Consider the following 19,748-nt stretch of genomic DNA (forward strand, 5'->3'; position numbering starts at 1 on the left):
TGCAAATTTGCTGATGCGGTTAACCACATTATCATCCAGATCATAGATATAGAAGACAAACAACAATGGACCCAGCACTCCACTAGGCACAGGCCTCCAGTCAGAGAGACAACCATCTACTACTACTCTCTGGCTTCTCCCACAGAGCCAACGTCGAATCCACTTTACTACCTCATCTTGAATGCCAAGTGACTGAACCTCCTTGACCAACGTCCCATGCAGGACCTTGGCAAATGCCTTGTTAAAGTCAATGTAGGAAACATCCACAGCCTTGCCTTCATCAACTTTCCTGGTAACTTCCTCAAAAAACTCCATAAGATTGGTTAGACATGACCTACCATGCACAAGATCATGCTGACTGTCCCAAATCAGCCCATGTCTATCCAAATACTCATATATCCAGTCCCTTAGAATATCATCTAATAACTTTCCCACTAGTGATGTCAGGCTCACCAGCCTATAACTTCCTGTTGTTATTTTTAGACCCTTTGTTAAGCAGTGGAACAACATTGGCTACTCTCCAGTCCTCCATTACCTCACCTGTCACTAAATGATTTAAATATCTCTGCTAGGGCCCCTGCAATTTATGTATTTGCTTCTCACAGGATCCAAGAGAACATCTTGTCAGGCCCTGGGGAATTATCCAGCCTAAATTTCCTCGGAACAGCAAACATCTCCTCCTTTGTAATCTGTATAGGGTCCATGACCTCGCTGCTGCATTGCCTCTGTGTCCATCTCCTGAGTAAATACATTTAAGATCTCCACCACCTCCTTCAGTTCCACTCATAGATTACAATTCTGATCTTCCAGAGAACCAATTTTCTACCTTGCAATCCTTTTGTTCTTAACATACCTGCAGAATCCTTAGGATTCTCCTTCATCTGGTCAACTAGGGCAACTTTATGTCTTTTTTAAGCCTTCCTGATTGCCTTCTTACATGTACTCTTGCTTTTCTTATACTCCATAAGTAACTGATATACAACTCTCTTTTTTCTTAATCAGGGCTTCAATATCTCTTGAAAACCAAGGTTCCCTAAACCTCTCATCTTTTCCTTTAATTTTGACAGGCATATACAAGCTTTGTGTTTTCAAAAGTTTGCTTTTGAAGGCCTCCCACTTACCATGTATACCTTTGCCAGAAAACAGCCTGTCCCAATCCACACCTGCCAGATCCTTTCGGATACCACCAAACTCGGTCTTCCTCCGATTTAGAATCTCACCCTGCCAAGCAGTCCTATCTTTTTCCATAATTACTTTGTAAATAATGGCAATATGATCACTAGATGCAAAGTATTCCGCAACACAAACTTCTGTCACCTGCCCTATCTCATTCCCTAAAGGATATCAAGTATTGCACACTCTGTCATTGTGACTTCTATGTACTGGTTATGAAAACTTGCCTGAACACATTTGACAAACTCTTTTCCATTCAGTCCTCTTACTGTATGGGAGTCCCAGCCAATATGTAGAAAATTAATATAATTTACTATAGCAATGTTATGTTTATTGCAACAGCCTGCGATCTCGTTGCAAATTTGTTCCTCAAAATCCTGTGGACTGTTGGGTGGTGCATAATATAGCTTCATTAACGTAGTCATGCATTTTTTATTCCTCAGTTCCACCCATAAAGCCTCACAAGATGAGTTCTCTGGTCTGTCCTGTTTGAGCAGTGCCATGGCATTTTCCCTAAATTGTAACACCACCCCTCCTCCTTTAATCCATCCCTCTCTGCCGTGTCTAAAACAACAGACCCCAGAACACTGAGCAGCCTGTCCTGCCCCTCCTGCAACCGAGTCTCACCAATGGTTACAATTCATAGAAGCAATTCCTAAACATTTAAACGGCAGATACTTTAAAATAGATTTTAATTGTTGCCCAAGAACATTATTGAGAGCAGATTTTATTGAGGATTTTTACACATACATCCAGCATGTTATCTATCATCATACGCCATATTAAATATAATCATCCAGAAGTTCAATTATAGATTCAAGGATTGAATTGTTGAGTTTCATATCTTGATTACCTTTTTCTAATGTTCATAATTTATTTGAAATGATAAGTAGCAGAAGGATGGCACCATGGGAACTACATCACCATGACAATTAGGGTTTCTCATAACTCATTATCTTTGGTTGATTGTCAGTGTTGCTAGTGGCACCTGATTGCTATTATGGGAAAGCTCCAATATGGAGAAGGCAAAGATATATATTTGCTCAATAACCTTCACCTCTAGATTACCACATTATATTCTTCAAATTGCTTCTTTGGAGAAGAATTGGTCCATGAATATCCCTCTGAAGAGCTGGTATGTTAGCTCCCCGTCCTTCCCAAAGGACCTGAATTCCTGAGTGATATATCTCCCTATATGCATCACTCTCTAAACTTTTCTCTATGGTTCTTAAAGTTGTCAGATGGGACTACCAATGCACAGATGTGGTGCAAGCTTATATCTTTGTCTCTGATGTTTAATATGGTTATGTCATGTTGATTAGGGCAATAGTAATAGGGGACTCAATAGTTAGGGGGTCATATTAAATATTAAATTATTAAATAAATAAAAAACATAAACAATGTTTCTACAGTTATGTTAGTGGCAAAAGGAAAGTGAAGGATAAAATTGGTCCCTTGGAGAATCAGAGTGGACGGCTATGTGCGGAGCCAAAAGAGATGGGGGAGATTTTGAACAATTTCTTTTCTTCGGTATTCACTAAGAAGAAGGATATTGAATTGTGTAAGGCAAAGTAAACAAGTAGGGTAGTTATGGAAAGTATGACAAAAAGCTAGGTCCAGTCCTATCCTTCCCCATAATTACACTGAAACTAATTGTATTGTGATCACTGGACCCGAAGTGCTCCCCAACAAATACCCCCTATTTAATAGATATTTAATATGTCATGTGGTTCCATTGTTTAAAAAGGGTTCTAAGAGTAAACCTGGCAATTATCGGCCTGTGAGTTTGATGTCAGTGGTGGGTAAGTTGATGGAAAGTATTCTTAGAGATGGTATATATAAGTTTCTGGATAGACAGGGTCTGATTAGGAACAATCAACATGGATTTGCGCATGGAAGGTCATGTTTGACAAATCTTATTGAATTTTTTGATGAGATTACTAAGAAAGTTGACAAGGGTAAAACGGTGGATGTTGTCTATATGGACTTCAGTAAGGCCTTTGACAAGGTTCCACACGGGAGGTTAGTTAGGAAGGTTCAATCGTTAGGCATTAATATGGAAGTGGTAAAATGGATTCAGCAGTGGCTAGATGGGAGACGCCAGAGAGTAGTGGTGGATAACTGTGCGTCAGATTGGAGGATGGTGTGTAGCAGTGCCTCAAGGATCTGTACTGGGTCCAATGTTTGTAATATATGTTAATGATCTGGATGATGGGGTGGTAAATTGGATTAGTAAGTATGCAGATGATACTAAGATAGGTGGTGTTGTGGATGATAAGGTAGGTTTTCAAAACATGCAGAGAGATTTAGGACAGTTAGAAAAGTGGGCTGAAAGATGGCAGATAGAGTTTAATGCTGAAAAATGTGAGGTGCTACATTTTTGGTAGTACTAATCAAAATAGGACATACATGGTAAATGGTAGGGCATTAAAGAATGCTTTAGAACAGAGGGATCTAGGAATAATGGTGCATAGTTCCCTGAAGATTGAATCTCATGTGGATAGGGTGGTGAAGAAAGCTTGTGATTTGCTGGCCTTTATTAATCAGAGTATTGAGTATAGGAGTTGGGATGTAATGTTGAATTTGTATAAGGCATTGGTAAGGCCAAATCTGGAGGATTGTGTACAGTTCTGGTCACCGAATTATAGAAAAGATGTCAATAAAATTGAGAGAGTACAGAGGAAGTTTACTAAAATGTTGCCCGGGTTTCATCTCCTAAGTTACAGAGAAAGGTTGAACAAGTTAGGTCTTTATTCTTTGGAGTGTAGAAGGTTGAGGGGAGACTTGATAGAGGTGTTTAAAATTATGAAGGGGATTGATAGAGTTGATGTGGTTAGACTTTTTCCATTGAGAGTGAGGAAGATTCAAACAAGAGGGCATGGGTTGAGAGTTAGAGGACAAAAGTTTAGGGGTAACATGAAGGGGAACTTCTTTACTCAGAGAGTGGTAGCTGTGTGGAATGAGCTTCCAGCAGAAGTGGTTGAGGTAGGTTCTATGTTGTTGTTTAAAGTTAAATTGGATAGATATATGGACAGGAAAGGTATGGAGGGTTATGGGCTGAGTGCAGGTCAGTGGGAATAGGATAGGGTAAGAGTTCGGCACGGACTAGAAGGACCAACATGGCCTGTTTCCGTGCTGTAATTGTTATATGGTTATATGGTTATATGATGGTTCCATTGCTGGAACCAGGACAAATGTTATTTATCTAAAATGAGAAGACTACATCACTTATCACAATGATGAGAGAGGCACATTCAAACCTCTATTATATGGCAGAAGAAATTGTATAAAGAGGTAGGGCAGTAAAAAGTGAAAATACGGATTAAATACCAGCACTTGAGCATTCTTAATTATTCTTTTCATGAACTGATGACTATCATGGTGTCAGCAAATTGCATTCTCACCATAAGCATCTCACCATCCAATTAGCAGAGCCCGTGGGCATAATAAGGTACTCTCCTATCTGTCACTATAATATGCAATTCTGTGGGACTTTCTCTTGCAAGGGAAAGGTGTGTTAGTGAATGTATTGCAATCTATCAGTATGAATACAGCAGGGCTGAACAGCTGTAAGTTTTTAGAGATCTGAGATGTATGAGTGAGTACCAGAGCAGTGGTTGCTTTGTAAGCACTTTGGTACAGTTCTTGGCTGATGGGATTGATTATTATTTTGCTTGCCTTTATCAAACATGCAAGGCCTTTAACTTTCTGTGGCATTGAAACTTCAGGCATTTATCTCTCTGACCATCTCCTCTACTTTGACCTTGGCAGCTTCTAACTCTAAGAGAACAAGACTCTCTCTACATCTTTAGCCAGTTATTAGTAAAACAGGTGCTTACACGTGTTTTTTTTCTTTTCACTGGGTGTTTTCCAAGCTGTGCAATGACTTGTGCAGTAGTTGATATTAACAATCACCTCCCCTTCAAGGAGTTGCCAGAATGGCATTAATTAGGGCATGGAATAAAGCACCTTAATTCCAGCACATGCATGGAGCTCCTGAACTAAGTTTTTCTTAATGTCCAATGATGGGAAGTTTTTCAGTACTGGGTCCACTAGGTGCTCAAACACTTTCATAAAATTACAATGTTGGGATACCCCCCAAAGGCACCATCTTAACATATATTTTGAAGCATGGCTGAATTTCGCAGTCAATACTTTTAAAGCAATACACAGAAAAAAAGCTTCTGCTTTGTATGTTCAAGCTTTGAAGTTAGGATAAAGTGTAGAAGTTTATACATGGTATATGTGCAGTTAAACCACAGGCATTCCAAGTACATTCCTGATCCAGGCAAAGAATAATATTCACAAATGACACAACGTGGTATGTCCACAATTTGTACTTCAGCATGTTTGAGTACAACTAAATCTCCTTGCCTTAGAAATTACTGAAATTCCTGCATGAATTAAGTCAGTGAACAATTAATAATAGGAATTGCAAGTGTTATAAAGGCAGCTAAAACAAAATCTTTGTTTTATTCTAAGTACTTTCAAGGTAAATAAATTTTCACTTTAATTTTTATTCATGAAATAATTATTTGCTTCTGTTAATGGATAATCACAACAAAGGAAGGGAAAGGGTGAGGGTGAAAAAAACAATTAAACTTTGAAGTGTGTCCTCAGGGTAACTTCATGACCAACCTGTGAACTTGTATAAACTACAGGAGAGTCTCAGCTTAAAAGAACAACGAGAACATTTTAATACAATTTTGTTTTATTTTTGGCTTTAAAATACAAATTGATATTGTCCAAAATAAAAAAATATCATCAGAGTTGCTGAGCTATAATTGATTGTCAGGTAATATTATTGACATTATTGTTAAACAGTCTGAATTATAATTTCAGGTCTGGATCTCCTTGGAATGAAGTGGATTGCTGACTCTAGGTTGAAAATGAGGTAGAAAAGCTAAGGTAATTGAGCATTAACTCTCTTCCCAAGAAACTTGGTGACACATAGAGATGCTGATCACCTGATGTTGCACCTTGTGAACATGTATTTCTAATAGGCTCGTGATTTGCTCACATTACACAGTTGTACAATATGAGATTAGTTGGTTTAGCAATGGCACCTAGCACCCAATTCACTTATCTTTTATTTTTAATAGATTCAATTAACCAAAAGGCCCAACACAGGAAAAATGGATCAGGATATTGAACTCTGTTCCCCAATGTTGTTTTGTTTTACTGGTGAAAAACCAGTCCATTGTTTTAAATGTAATTTGCTATAATTCAAATATTTAAGTTTACTGACAAAATAGTGCAGCTATTTTTTAATCATTTAAATTGCAAAGCAAAATTTTTGCAGCATACGAAATATCAGGATATTCTTTAACTACTTTATTGGAATAAATTGGCAGTGCAGTACACATAATCCTTGTGTACTTTTGAGAACAGTGACTTAGTTTTTTGGTAACTTTATTTTTGTCACTTGTCTAAGTGAACAACACTCAGAAAAAAGCTATGGACAAAAATGCAGAAAGTTAAAGCACTTAAATATAGTACTGCCTAAAACAACTGCCAGAAATTTATAGTTTAACCAAGGAACCGATTAAGTGCAATATATATATAAAATGAAGTTTCATGACCATTTTGTATCAGGCTCTATTTGGAATGCATACTTTTGTACATTATGCTTCAGGAGGCAGGAGCTGGATGTCTGCGAGCCAGTCTTCATTAGAGGAGATAGAGATGGTCAATAGTTTTAAATTCTTTCCACCACAAAGAAGGCACAACAGCGCCTCTCAAACACAAGACACTCTGATAATTACAGAGCTCACAGGGTGAAATTTCACAGTCCATAACTGATGAAGGCAATTTTCACACATGTATGTGGTTTATAATGAAGCATTGGACACTCTAGTCTGTTCCTGTTGCAATGGAACGGGGCGAACCCAAATGCAGGACACAGACATGAAGGCAGAGTAATCTAAAGTGTTAACTAACGATTACAGGGAAGACCGGGGAGCGAGGATTAGGCAGAGGAAAGCCGACGAATAAGCGGGGCTTGACCGGCGATCGAACCCGGATGGCTACAGTGGGAACACAGCGTTTAACCACCGAGCCAAAGGAGAGTGTAGGTGGGTGGCGGAACGAGGCAGAGCAGAAATGCAGACCATTGTGCGAGCGTGACTTGAGGAGAACAGTAGGCAGAAGGATGAACAGGAAGACAGGCGGCATGCAATGCTCCTATTAACACGGAGGGACAGAGTTAACACAGGCAAACAGCGCAGAAACAGAACTTGGAATGCACAATTCCTAGCAGTTGGGAGACAGAATTAACACAGGCTAACAGCATGGAAACAGAATTTAGAATACGCAATTCTAAGCAGCTGAGAGACAGGGTTAACACAGGCAAAAAGCGCAGAAGCAGAACTTAGAATACACAATTCTAAGCGGTTGAGAGACAGAGTTAACACAAGCAAACAGCGCGGGTGAATGGAGGAGCAGGAGGCAGGAACCACTTTTCTCAACACACCGCATTGCTGGAGCTGAACAGCAAACAGGAGACAGGTGGCAGGCAACACTAATCTTGACATGGAGCGTTACATGGAAAGGCAAATGGGAGACAATACTTTTCTTGACACAGGGCATTGCTGAAGCTGAACGGCAAACAGGAAGGACAGGCGGCAGGCAAAACTTATCTTGACACGAAGCGTAGAAAGGCAAACAGCAGACAATACTTCTCTTGACACGGAGAGACAGAGTTACACAGGTAAACCTTGGTACTGAAGTAAAACTTAGAATACCTATCTTGACACGGAGAGACAGAGCTTCATAGGTAAACCCCGGTATTAAAGTAAACTTAGAATACTTATCTGGACATGGAGAGACAGAGTTACTCAGGTAAACCTCGGTACTGAAGTAAAGCCTAGAATGCTTATCTTGACACGGAGAGATAGAGCTTCACAGGTAAACCTCAGTACTGAAGTAAACTTAGAATACTTACCTTAACATGGAGAGACAGAGTTTCACAGGTAAACCTCCGTACTGAAGTATAACTTAGAATACACTATTCCAAGCGGATGGCAACGTGAATTACCTCACTGGCTGAAGCAATGGTCTGGCAACGAGTGGATGCAAAGCTGGAGTTTTTATACAGCAGGTTTAGAAGAGAATCAGGTGCCGCAATCAAGGAGCCCAGGAGAACACAGGGAAAAGAGAATTAGGATAACAAGAGGAATTAAGGTTCGGGACCGTGACAGTTCCAGCTGAATTCAGGTGACGGGCTGAGTTATGTTGTACTTGCCCCTTCTGAAGATTAAGCAATGTACCAAAAGATTCTTTAGGTATTCCTAAAATGTCCTGAAGATTTGAATCATGGGATAAGAATAAGAAGTCACAAAGTTCCTGAACTGAATAGAAATCTGCATCTGTAGGAACTTGAGCTTTGCTGAATCCACCATTGGGTTTGCTCCAGATTCCATAATCAAATAATGTCTTGAAGATTAAGTAGGTACAGATATCTGACAATGGAATTTAGATGCAATACTAAGGTCATGCGCCTTTTCAAATTCAAGTATATTCCAACAGCAACCATTTTCAAGGGTGAACAGTTATAGAAGAGTGAACTGATGAAAGATGACTATGTTATAAGACCATTTATAAATTTAGGAAGGGCTATAGACATTCACAGCACTTGAAAAAAAACCTCAATAAAATATGTGCAACTTGTTAAATTTGTGCCCAACAAATCATATATGCAGACAAAAATGGACTGATTTACTACATGAGTACATATGTAAAATGCAGCATTTCTTACTTAATTCAGTTAGATGAATCAATCCGTTTTTTTTAGCATATGCATTGAAAGTTAAACATTTTTAAAACTTGATATCTTACATTATCAGATTCAGGATTTCAATTGGAATGAAATGGTTAATTAATTCAATTAATTTAAAATTCCAAGAAGATTACAAGACCTTGTATCTGTAGCAGAAATGTTTAGGTTGGGGTTCATGTGACGACATATTGCCTGATTAAGGTGGTTGCCAGGGACGATTGCTTGGCTTTGTAGAAGCTCTGTTCGCTGGACTGTCATGGGACTGCTTGTAACCACTAGATTGTTGCTGGTGCCTTTCCCAATTGCTTTGCATTGTGGTCCAAACCCAGGATTCCCTGAAGTATAGACAAAATAAATGTTAGGATTATGCAGCAATTTCAACTAAAATTTCAAATTATGTCAAAACAGTAATTTCACCAAAGGTTAGTCAACTGATTTAAGGTTCCTCAACTCGTTTCACCATATCGCAAAAACAAGAGTGAGAATTTTGTAACACAGACCATGTTTAACTGGGATCCTGCGTAGAATAGGGATTGCACAAATATACTGAATGGAACTTGATGCAAGGAGCAATGCAGCACAATCACGTGTGGGTCAGCACAACTGGATAATAAAACTGAAAAAGCTTTGAAGCTGGCTGAATCAAGAACTTTGAATAATATTGAAGAGCCCATTATTCAAACTGCAAGACAACCCTTGCTGTACTGTTTCCCTTGAAAATGGCAACGAAACTATGCAACACACACAAAAAATGCTGGTGAATGCAGCAAGTCAGGCAGCATCTATAGGAAGAGGTACAGTTGACGTTTTGGGCCGGGACCCTTCGTCAGGACTAACTGAAGGAAGAGTTAGTAAGAGTTTTGAAAGTGGGAGGGGGAGGGGAGATCCAAAATGATAGGAGAAGACAGGAGGGGAAGGGTGGATCTAAGAGTTGGAGAAGGGAAAGGATCATGGGACAGGAAGCCTGGGGAGAAAGAGAAGGGTGGAGGGGAGCCCGGAGGGTAGAGAACAGGCAAAGAGTTATAGTGAGAGGGACAGAGGGAGAAAAAAGAGAGAGAAAAGGGGGGGGGGGAATAAAAAATATATAAAATAAATAAACTATGCACATTATTTCAAGTGCAAGTTCAGCAGGCAGATTCCCCCAGAAATGGCACTAGGGAATTGAAGCAGAGTTGCGTTTCCCTCCAGGAATTTGTGAATAGTCACCAAAACCTCAACTACTTCAGGACTTCAGCCTTCGAATGGAAATACCAAACCTGATATCACTTATGTGGACAACTAGGAATAGTTTGACACATAACTGACTGAGTTTCTCAGGAATTTTCTTCATTCCGAATTTTATTTTGGCAACTTTTTCTTCTTCCCCATCATGATGGTGAAATGTGACTGCTTGGAGCAGGTTTATTAATAAATGTAAAATTTAAAGAATTAAGGAACCAATTCAGAGATCATTAATTTTGCTACAATCTGAATATGTCAGCTAAGCTTCCAATCCTTCCATTTCATTTAGTATTTTCAAGTAATCATTATAAACCTCATAAAAGAAAAACTGAATTTCTGGTTTTAGCTCAAACTCAACGGGTTGGCAGTTTGATTGATTTTTAAAGGAGAGGAATGCATGGTGAGATCCATTGGTATAAAACTTCTCAGTTAAAGTTAAACTATTGATTAACATGTTATTTCCATTACTATATTGCAAAAGAGCACAAATTTGTTTAGAATGGGAGAGTTTGTTTTGGCTAGAAAAGCTGCTTTGTACATTGAACATGAGTAAGGATTGCCTGTTGGAAGAATGAATTGTAAGACCACAATTGCAATGGTAGACGCAAGAAGGAGAGAGCAGATGGAACACTTCTATCAGTCCAATGTAAAGTCGGATTATTTCAATGAGATCCTGAGTGGGACTTTGACTCATTCTCCAAAAGCTCCCAAAAAGGTTTTCAGATCAAGTGCCCTGAAAAATGTAATAAGCCCATAACCTATTTATTTCCAGTGGTTGAGAGAGGTGGGGACAAGTGAGTTGGTTATTTTAACATTACAATGAGACAATGCACCTTATAATTAACCACGTTTAAATGTACTCTGTCCTGTCACGTTTCTAGTCTCAAGCAACATGTTAACTAAAGAAAAATGAAAACTGCTGGATTTTCTCTTTCCATTTGACGCTTAGCTTCACTTTACTTGCTTCATTCCTTATTATGACACTTCTCCACAATCCCACATGTTAATCTTTCCAACAACCATTCTGAACTTCATGCAGTCCCATGCCCTTAGTAGTGATTCCTAGTTATTGATTTTTCTATGATGTCACTGAGTCACCTGAGCTCTTCCTCCCTTCTAGTTGCTTCCTGGCTGTACCTATTCTAAATGACCTGTACAAATGATGTCTAATGAGTCTTTCAAGTCAAATTGGTTGGAGCCAGGAAATTGAGACACAAAAAGGAGACCCTTCGTCAGGGTCCTGACGAAGGGTCTCGGCCTGAAACGTCGACTGTACCTCTTCCTAGAGATGCTGCCTGGCCTGCTGCGTTCACCAGCAACTTTGATGTGTGTTGCACAAAAAGAAGACCAGCCTTAAATCTGATATAATCTGAGAAAAAAAGTCACCTAATAAATGATATTTTTTCATGTTACATGAATTTTATTGAAACCTGATGAAGGAAGAATTTGCAATTAATAGGTATAACGATTCAGTTTCTGTCTGCCATGATATAATCATAAATAATATTCAGCGATATGCATTAAAGTGCAACTAAAGGCATTTGTAAAATATAATTCAGCAGAGAATTGCTAAGATATAAAGCAAAAATATTCCAACAAGGCTGAGCAAAATATAAAAACATACCAAATTATGATAAATCCATAAGACATAGCAACCGAATGAGACTATTTATTCCATTGAGTATGCTCTGCCATTCCATCATGGGTGATTTATTTTCCCTCTCAACCCCATTCTCCTGCCCTCTCCTGTAACATCTGATGCCCTTCCTGATCAAGAACATATCAACCTCTACTTTAAATATACAAAAAGACATGCCCTCCACAGCCATTTGTGAAATGAATTGCACAGATATACCATCCTCTGGCTAAAGAAATTCCTCCACGTCTCTGTTCTAAAGGGACGTCCTTCTGTTCTGAAGAGGTGCCCTCTGGTCCTAGACTCTCCCACTATTGGAAACGTCTTTTCTAAGTCCACTCTATCTTGACCATTCAATATTCAGTAGATTTCAATGTGATCCCATCTCACTTTTCTAAACTCCAGCAAGCACAGGCCCAAAGCCATCAAATGCTCCCTATGTGTTAATCTTTCATTCCCTAGATCATTCTCCTAAGCCATGATTTGGACCCTCTCCAATGCAAGCACATCCTTTCCTAGATATGGGGCCCAAATTACCTGTCAGGAAGACACTAACCAGTTCATCTAGCTTTCTTTACAAAATGATATACTGAACTTCATGAGTAAATACTTCTTATCTCACTCCTCCATTGTCCCATTCAGTGTTACTGTCATGTAACCTCAAATAAATGGAATCTATGGTAACAGATCTCACAAAGTATTAATAATAATACAACTTGCTTTTACTAGTTATAATTGCTTGGCAACTATAATAAGACTAACCTATATACTGGTAAAGCTGACTTTGTTTCTAGAGTACGATAGTAAACTAGATTGATTTGTAAGTACAATTAATTGGGACATATCAGGGCCAGTACATTTTGCCCCAATTAGCTGAAGTTTCATGGAAATAGTTAAAAGGTATAAAAAAGACAAACTTCTGTTTAACTGAGTAACAACTTCTGCTATTAAATGAAATACAAAACTATTTAGAACACTACCGATACCACTATAGTACCATAAAACAGTGTATTAGTTCCTTTTTATTATTGATGGAGGAATTCATCCAGTATACACTGTTGTGTTCTTTCGATTGACTGTAAATGAACAAAATCAGTGCATGCACCTAGTGCACATAATCGACTGCCTTCATAGAATGCCTTTGACAATTGCATCTTCCAAATCTTCATTTTCATTGTAACATTCGATACGTTCAAATCTTTGTAATGCCTAACTTGTTGGAGTAGTGAAGTCATTTCAGCTGTTTCTGCTATCTCCAGGCTTGAATGTTTGAAACTGTAGTGAGCAAAACAGTTCTGTATTGTCCTCCTGCTTATTTCTTACCTACTATCGATGACAATAATCACTGTTTTTTGGACACAAACACACGCAATTGGCACTATTTAAAAACTGTTTGCTCTAAACATAGTGTAGTGTCTAATGGCCACACAGATACAAACTACTGATGGTAGTTAGAATCTGTTTGGCAACAGTCTCCTCTCTCAATTCTGCAGCAGAGTGTCCCAAATAAACAAAGGCTATCTCAGCTATTTTCTCAATTAGTTTTTGTACTTGAGAAGTTGTCCCAAATAAGTGGCTGACCCAGTTAATGAAAATCCATTGTATTTATTGGGGCCCTAGATCTTAATCTACTGAGTTTCATAAATGCAGTCTTGAATAAAATATCCTCTAAAGGATATCAGTGTGGGCACATGGCCAAGTGGTTAAAGGCATTCGACTAGCGACCTGAAGGTCCTGAGTTCGAGCCCCAGCCGAGGCATGATGTTGTTCCCTTGAGCAAGGCACTTAACCACACAGTGCTCCGCGATGACACTGGTGCCAAGCTGTATCGGCCCTTGCCCTTCCCTTGGACAACATCGGTGTCGTGGAGAGGGGAGACTTGCAGCATGGGCAACTGCTGGTCCTCCATACAACCTTGTCCAGGCCTGCGCCCTGGAGAGTGAAGACTTTCCAGGCACAAATCCATGGTCTCACAAGACTAACGGATGCCTTTTAAAGGATATCAATATAATAATTAAAATATATTTAACGATTATTTTTGCCTTGGCATATAAGGAGGTGAGGCCCTCACGGTATGACAGTTATCATTTAAGCAGCTCTTTTGATATTTATATGGCTGGTTAAATTGAGTTTTCAGCCAATGGTGACCTCCCAAGATATTGAAGACTAGGGTCTGAGTGATGGTAATACTATTGAATGTCAAGGTTAGATGTTAGGTTTTCTCTTGTTGGAGAAGGTAATTGTTGGGCACTATTATGGCATGAATGTTAGTTGTTAATTATCAGCCCAAGACTGAATGTTGTTTCACACTATTGCATGCAGACATGGTCTGCTTCAAATGCTGAGGATTGATGAATGTAATTGACCTTTGGCAATAATGAAGGTGCATCCCAGTGACCAAGAGGATTGTGACCATCCTTATAATGGAAGGGTGGTCACTGTTCTTGAAAATATCAACTCTGAGGCTGGAATGATTGAATTCCAACTTCACAGCCATCTTCATCTGTAGGATAGAGGGCTGACTCCAACTATTGCAGTAGTTCCCCATTAATGCCCATTGAGCTCAGGTATACCCAAAGTGCTTTGACACCACACTCATTCATATGTTGCTTTCATCTAAGGCGGTTATTCCCTCATTTTATATACCTACTTTTTTCTTGTAATTTATTCAATAGATGTGAATATTGCTGGCAATGCTGATGTTTATTGTTCTTTTTATTAATAGCCTCTGAATGGAGTGTCTAGAGCTGAATACAGGCCAGACTGTGCAAGGAAGGCATATGAAATGAACAACATATGTACTTATTGAAATGCTGTGGTTGTGTTCCAACCTTACCGTGATGAGCATTTTATTTCCAGATTTCTTCTTCCTGCCCATTATGCTGCTCGCGTTTAGGGCAACAATGGAGGTCCTCCATCTCTGGAGGTGTTCAGGGCTTCCTTCATCATGTCAATAGCTTCCTCTTGGTTTTCACTCCTGTCAGTCATGCAAGACCCAGGTGGAGACTTCAGGATATCCTTACGCTCACATGTAGAAAGATCCTTCATTGCTGTCTCCGTAGCAATTTTTTTTACCAGTCAGGGTTGTTAGTCCTGAGCTGAACCCCCAAACCTGGAGGACTGGTGGACCACGCTTAGTTTGGCCTCTACCCTTTGACCTGTATGGCATGGGTAACCAAGAGCCAAAACATTAAGGCCTGACTCCAGCCAACTTAGCTCTCTGGGTCATTGAGGCAATCAAGCCTCCAAACCCAACGATAAGGTTGTGGTCCTCCGAGAGGATTTTCAGATTTATATTCATTTAGTTACCGGAACTTAAATTTTTCAGCTGTAATTTTATAAGTTAAACTCCTTTCACTGGATCAGTTGTCCAGAACTCTTGTCTTTTTTGGTTCATGGCACTAAATCTGTTATGGTCTCAGTGGTACATGTTTGGAAGAAACCAGAAAGTCACTTTGATCAGGAAGCATAAGTCAAACAGTACGCATAGTACAAACCCTTCAGCCCACAATGTTGTGCTGACCCTTTAACCTAGCTCTCCCTTTTTCTTTCACCAATGTGCCCGTCTAAGTGTACCTTAAATGTCTCTAATGTATCCTCCTCTACCACCACCCTGGTAATGCATTCCATGCACCTATGCCTCTCAGTGTAAAAAACTTACCTCTGACGTCCTCACTATACTTTCCTCCCAACACTTTAAAGTTATGGCTCTTGTATTAGCCATTTCTGCCCTGGGAAATAGTCTCTGGAAATATCCATTCAATCGATGCCTCTAATCGTCTTGCACATCTCTATCAAGTCACCTCTCATCCTTCTTTGTTCCAAAAACTAAAGCCTTACTTCGCTCAGCCTATCCTCATAGAAATACTTTCTAATCCAGGCAACATTCTGCTAAATCTCCTCTGCATCCTCTAAAGTTTCCACATTCTTCCTTTCATGAGGTGATCGGAATTGAACACAATATTCTAAATATGGTCTAAACGGAGTTTTACAGAGCTGCAACTTTACCTCGTGGCTCCTGAACTCAATCTCCGACTAACAAAGGCCAACACACCATACACTATCTTAACTCCCTTTTAACAAATGCTACAGCTTTGAGGGAACTATTGACATGAATCCCAAGATCCCCCTGTTCCTCCAGATTGGCAAAAACCTTGTCATTAAACCTTGTACTCTGCCTTCAAGTTCAACCTTGCAAAGTGAATCATTTCACACTTTTCCAGATTGAACTCCACCTGCCACTTCTCAACTTAGGTTTACAAAGTTTAAAGCAAATTTAATATCAATGTAAATGTATGTCACCATATACAATCTGAGATCTGTTTTCTTTTGGGCATTCACAGTAAATATACGAAACACAACAGCATCATGAAAAGCCGCACCTTAATAGGATGGACAACAACCGATAAGCAAAGTCAACAAACTGCAAATACAAAACGATAAAAAAACGTGATAGCAATAAATAGGTGAGCAATAAATATCAAGAAAATGAGTTGTAGAGTCAGTGACAGTGGGGCAAGTGAAGTTGAATGAAATTATCCTCCCTGGTTCAAGAGCCCAATTGTTGAGGGGTAATAACTGTTCCTGAACCTGGTGGTGTAGGTCCTGAGGCTCCTGTACCTCCTTCCTGAAGGCAGTAGTGGGGAAAGAGCATGATGTAGGTTGTGGGGGTCCTTGATGATGGACCCTGCTGTCCTGTGACAGTGCTCTGTGTAGATGTGCTCAGTGGTGTGGAGGGCTTTACCAGTGATGGACTGGGCTGTATCCACTACTTTTTGTAGGCTTTTCCATTCAAGGGCATTGGTGCTTCCGTACCAGGCCATGACGCAACCAATCTATATACTCTCCACTGCAAATCTATAGAAATCTATCAAAGTTTTAGATGACATTCCAAATCTTCACAAACTTCTGAGTAGTAGAGGTTCTGTCATGCTTTCTTTGTGATGGTCCTTATGTGCAGGACCCAGGACAAATCATCTGAAAAAGTAACACCAAGGAATTTGAAGTTGCTGATCCTCTTCACCTCTGATCCCCTGATGAAGACTGGCTCATGAACCTCTGGCTTCCTCCTCCTGAAGTCAATAAACTGCTCCTTGATCTGCTGACATTGAGTGAGAAGCAGCTGTTGTAATACCAGTTGGCCATATTTTCAATTCCATTGAACTGATTCATCACCTTTGATTCGGCTAATGACTCTAGTGCTGTCAGCAAACTTAAATATGTCATTGGAGCTGTGCTTGGCCTCACAGTCATAGGAATAAAGTGAATAGAGCACGGGGCTAAGCACACAACCTTGTGGTGCAGCTGTGCTGATGGAGATTGTGGAGGAGATGCTGTTGCCAATCCCAACTGACTGGATTCTGCAAGTGAAGAAATCAAGGATCCATTTGCTCAAGGAAGTATTGAGGCCTAGGTCTTATTGAAACTTATCGATTAGTTGTTATTGAATGCCGAGTTGTAATCAATGAAGAGCATCCTAATATATGCATCTTCGCTGTTCAGATGTTCCAGGGTTGAGTGAAGAGCCAATGAAATGACATCTGCTGTTGATCCGTTGTACCAGTAGGCAAACTGGAGCAGACCTAAGGTGCTTCTCAGGTAGGATTTGAAATGTTTCATCACCAACCTCTCAAAGCACTCCATCACAGTGGATGTTAGTGCTTCAGGATGACAATTACTCAGGCAGGTAACCACATTCTTCTTAGGCACTGCTATAATTGTAGCCTCCTTGAAGCAGATGGGTACCTAACTGCCAAATCGTGAGGTTAAAAATCTCAGCGAGCACTCCAGCCAGATCAGCACAGGTTTTTAGTATTGGGCAAGGTACCCCACCTGGGCCGGATGCTTTCTGTGGGTTCACCCTCCTGAAGGATGCTCTCATGTCAGTCTCAGAGACTGAAATCACAGGGTCATTGGGGGGCTGCAGGAGGTCATGAAGGTGCTTCATGTTTTGATGGTTAAAACGAGCTTAAAAAGCATTGAGTTGATCTTGAAGTGAAACTTTGTTGTCAACTACGTTGCTTTGTTTCACTTTGTAGGAGGTGATAGCATCTTGCCTGCTTAACACTGGCTTTTGGCCATGTGTAAACTGTGGTCAGGATCATGGAGGAGAACTCTGTCGGTAAGTAGAATGGCTGATACTTAATCGTTAGATATTCCAAGTCAAGGGAACAAGACCAAGACTGCTTCATCTGAGCACCACAAAGAGTTTATCATGAAACACCGACCCCTACCTTTTGCCTTCTCTGAATCAGCGGTCCTGGTTCATCCTGTGTATTGAACAGCTCTCAGGTCTTACCGACACATCCAGTGTGTCTGAGGTCAGCCAAGTCTCTGTGGAACACATATGTAGCAATTCCTCATTTCTGTCTGATGCAGCAATCTTGCCCTGAAGTTCTCAATGTTGTTCTCCAGTAATTGTGTATTTGCTAGCAAGATACTGGGTAGAGAAAGTTCCATGCCCCAGTGTTTTCAATCTAGATTAGAGTCCTCCCCTCCTCCTTCTCTTTTGACCATGGCAATGTACCTTCATCCACTTAAAGGTTCCACACCTGCATGCTAGAGACTTAAGTCCACCAAGTTCTTCAAAAGATTGTGAAATTACTAGTTTGGTAAGATGGTTCAAAAGTACATTACTTAAAGGGAAATTACAGGCTTCCGATGGCAGTAAGAGTTCAGAAGAAGTAATTTAGAGGTTTTGTAAGCTGCCCACAATATGTCACCATGTTTCATCAATGCCAGCTTGGACGTTTCAAAGTCCCATTATGATGTATGACAACTTCCTACACTATCCACAACACCACTGACCTTCATGTCATCGGCAAACTTAATAACACACCATTCCATTTCTTCAGCCATGTCATTTATAAAAATTACAACAAGCAAGATCCCAGAAAAGAGCCCTCCAGAACCTCACTGGTACTGATGTCCAGACAGAATATGCCCTATCTACTACCACCCTTTGCCTTCTGTGGGCCAGCCAAATCTGAATAAATGCAGACAAGTTTCCTGGACCCCATGTCTCCTGACATTCTGACCATGGGAATCCTTGTCAAATAACTTACTAAAATCCATATACACCACAGCCACTGCTCAGCCTTCATCGGTTTGTTTCGTCATTTCCACAGAGAACTAAATCAGGCTCCTGAGGCATAATCTGCCTTCACAAAGCCATGTTAGCTCTCCCTAATCAGACTATGCTTCTACAAGTGTTCTAAATCTTGTCTCTAGGAATCCTCTTCAATAGTTTGCCCACCAATGATATAAGATTCACTGGTCTATAACTGCCAAGGTTTCCCTATTATCTTCCTTGAACAAAGCAATAACATTTGCACAAAGGAATAACACTTTCCAAAAAATTTATTTGTGTATCAGAGAACAGAACATGAATAACCAGTGACTCAAAAGCTAATTAATGCAAATGTAGGAAATCTGAAATAAAAGAAAAAATGTTATAGATACTAGCAGGTCAAACATTACCCAAGGAGAGATAGAGTTAATGTTTCAGAGCAGTGACCAGATGAAAACAAATTTATTCTCATAAAAGAAAATTTTAGGAATATGGCAGGCCAATCAGCTCTCTAAACTTGCTCTGTCAATCAATTCAACACTTGCTTATCCTGACCTGTCTGTTTATACCTATTTTTTTCTCATCACTTATTACATAATAAAAAAAACTATCAATCTTGATGTAAACTTAACCATTGTCCCAACACCAACTGCTGTTTGTGGAAGTGTTCCAATTTGATGCAACTCTCTACAATTGAAGTGTTTGGTCCTGGAAATCTTGAATAATTTCTATTTCATCATCTTAGTAAGTGAACTGTTGTTGCCCAGCATATCCTGTGGGACTTCGCTCGTGACATCCTGCCAATATGATTGCTTGCCTATTGTCCTTACTCTCTATTTCCTGACACTTTGCCAATTTCCTAGCCAGTGTGA

At 39.8% G+C, this 19,748-nt stretch overlaps 1 protein-coding gene across 2 annotated transcripts in view; it reads right to left on the reverse strand.

Moving 5' to 3' along the window:
• LOC134357421 (zinc finger protein GLIS3-like) overlaps nucleotides 1-19,748 on the reverse strand; it is a 503,684-nt gene that overhangs the window by 347,933 nt on the left and 136,003 nt on the right. For both annotated transcript variants that reach the window (XM_063068994.1, XM_063068995.1), the window contains one exon: nucleotides 9,090-9,285. In XM_063068994.1, the coding sequence (XP_062925064.1) occupies nucleotides 9,090-9,285 (196 nt within the window). The remainder of the gene's footprint in view (nucleotides 1-9,089; nucleotides 9,286-19,748) is intronic.

Source organism: Mobula hypostoma, chromosome 16 (assembly GCF_963921235.1).
Source record: "Mobula hypostoma chromosome 16, sMobHyp1.1, whole genome shotgun sequence".
In the NCBI taxonomy this organism is placed as follows: domain Eukaryota; kingdom Metazoa; phylum Chordata; class Chondrichthyes; order Myliobatiformes; family Myliobatidae; genus Mobula; species Mobula hypostoma.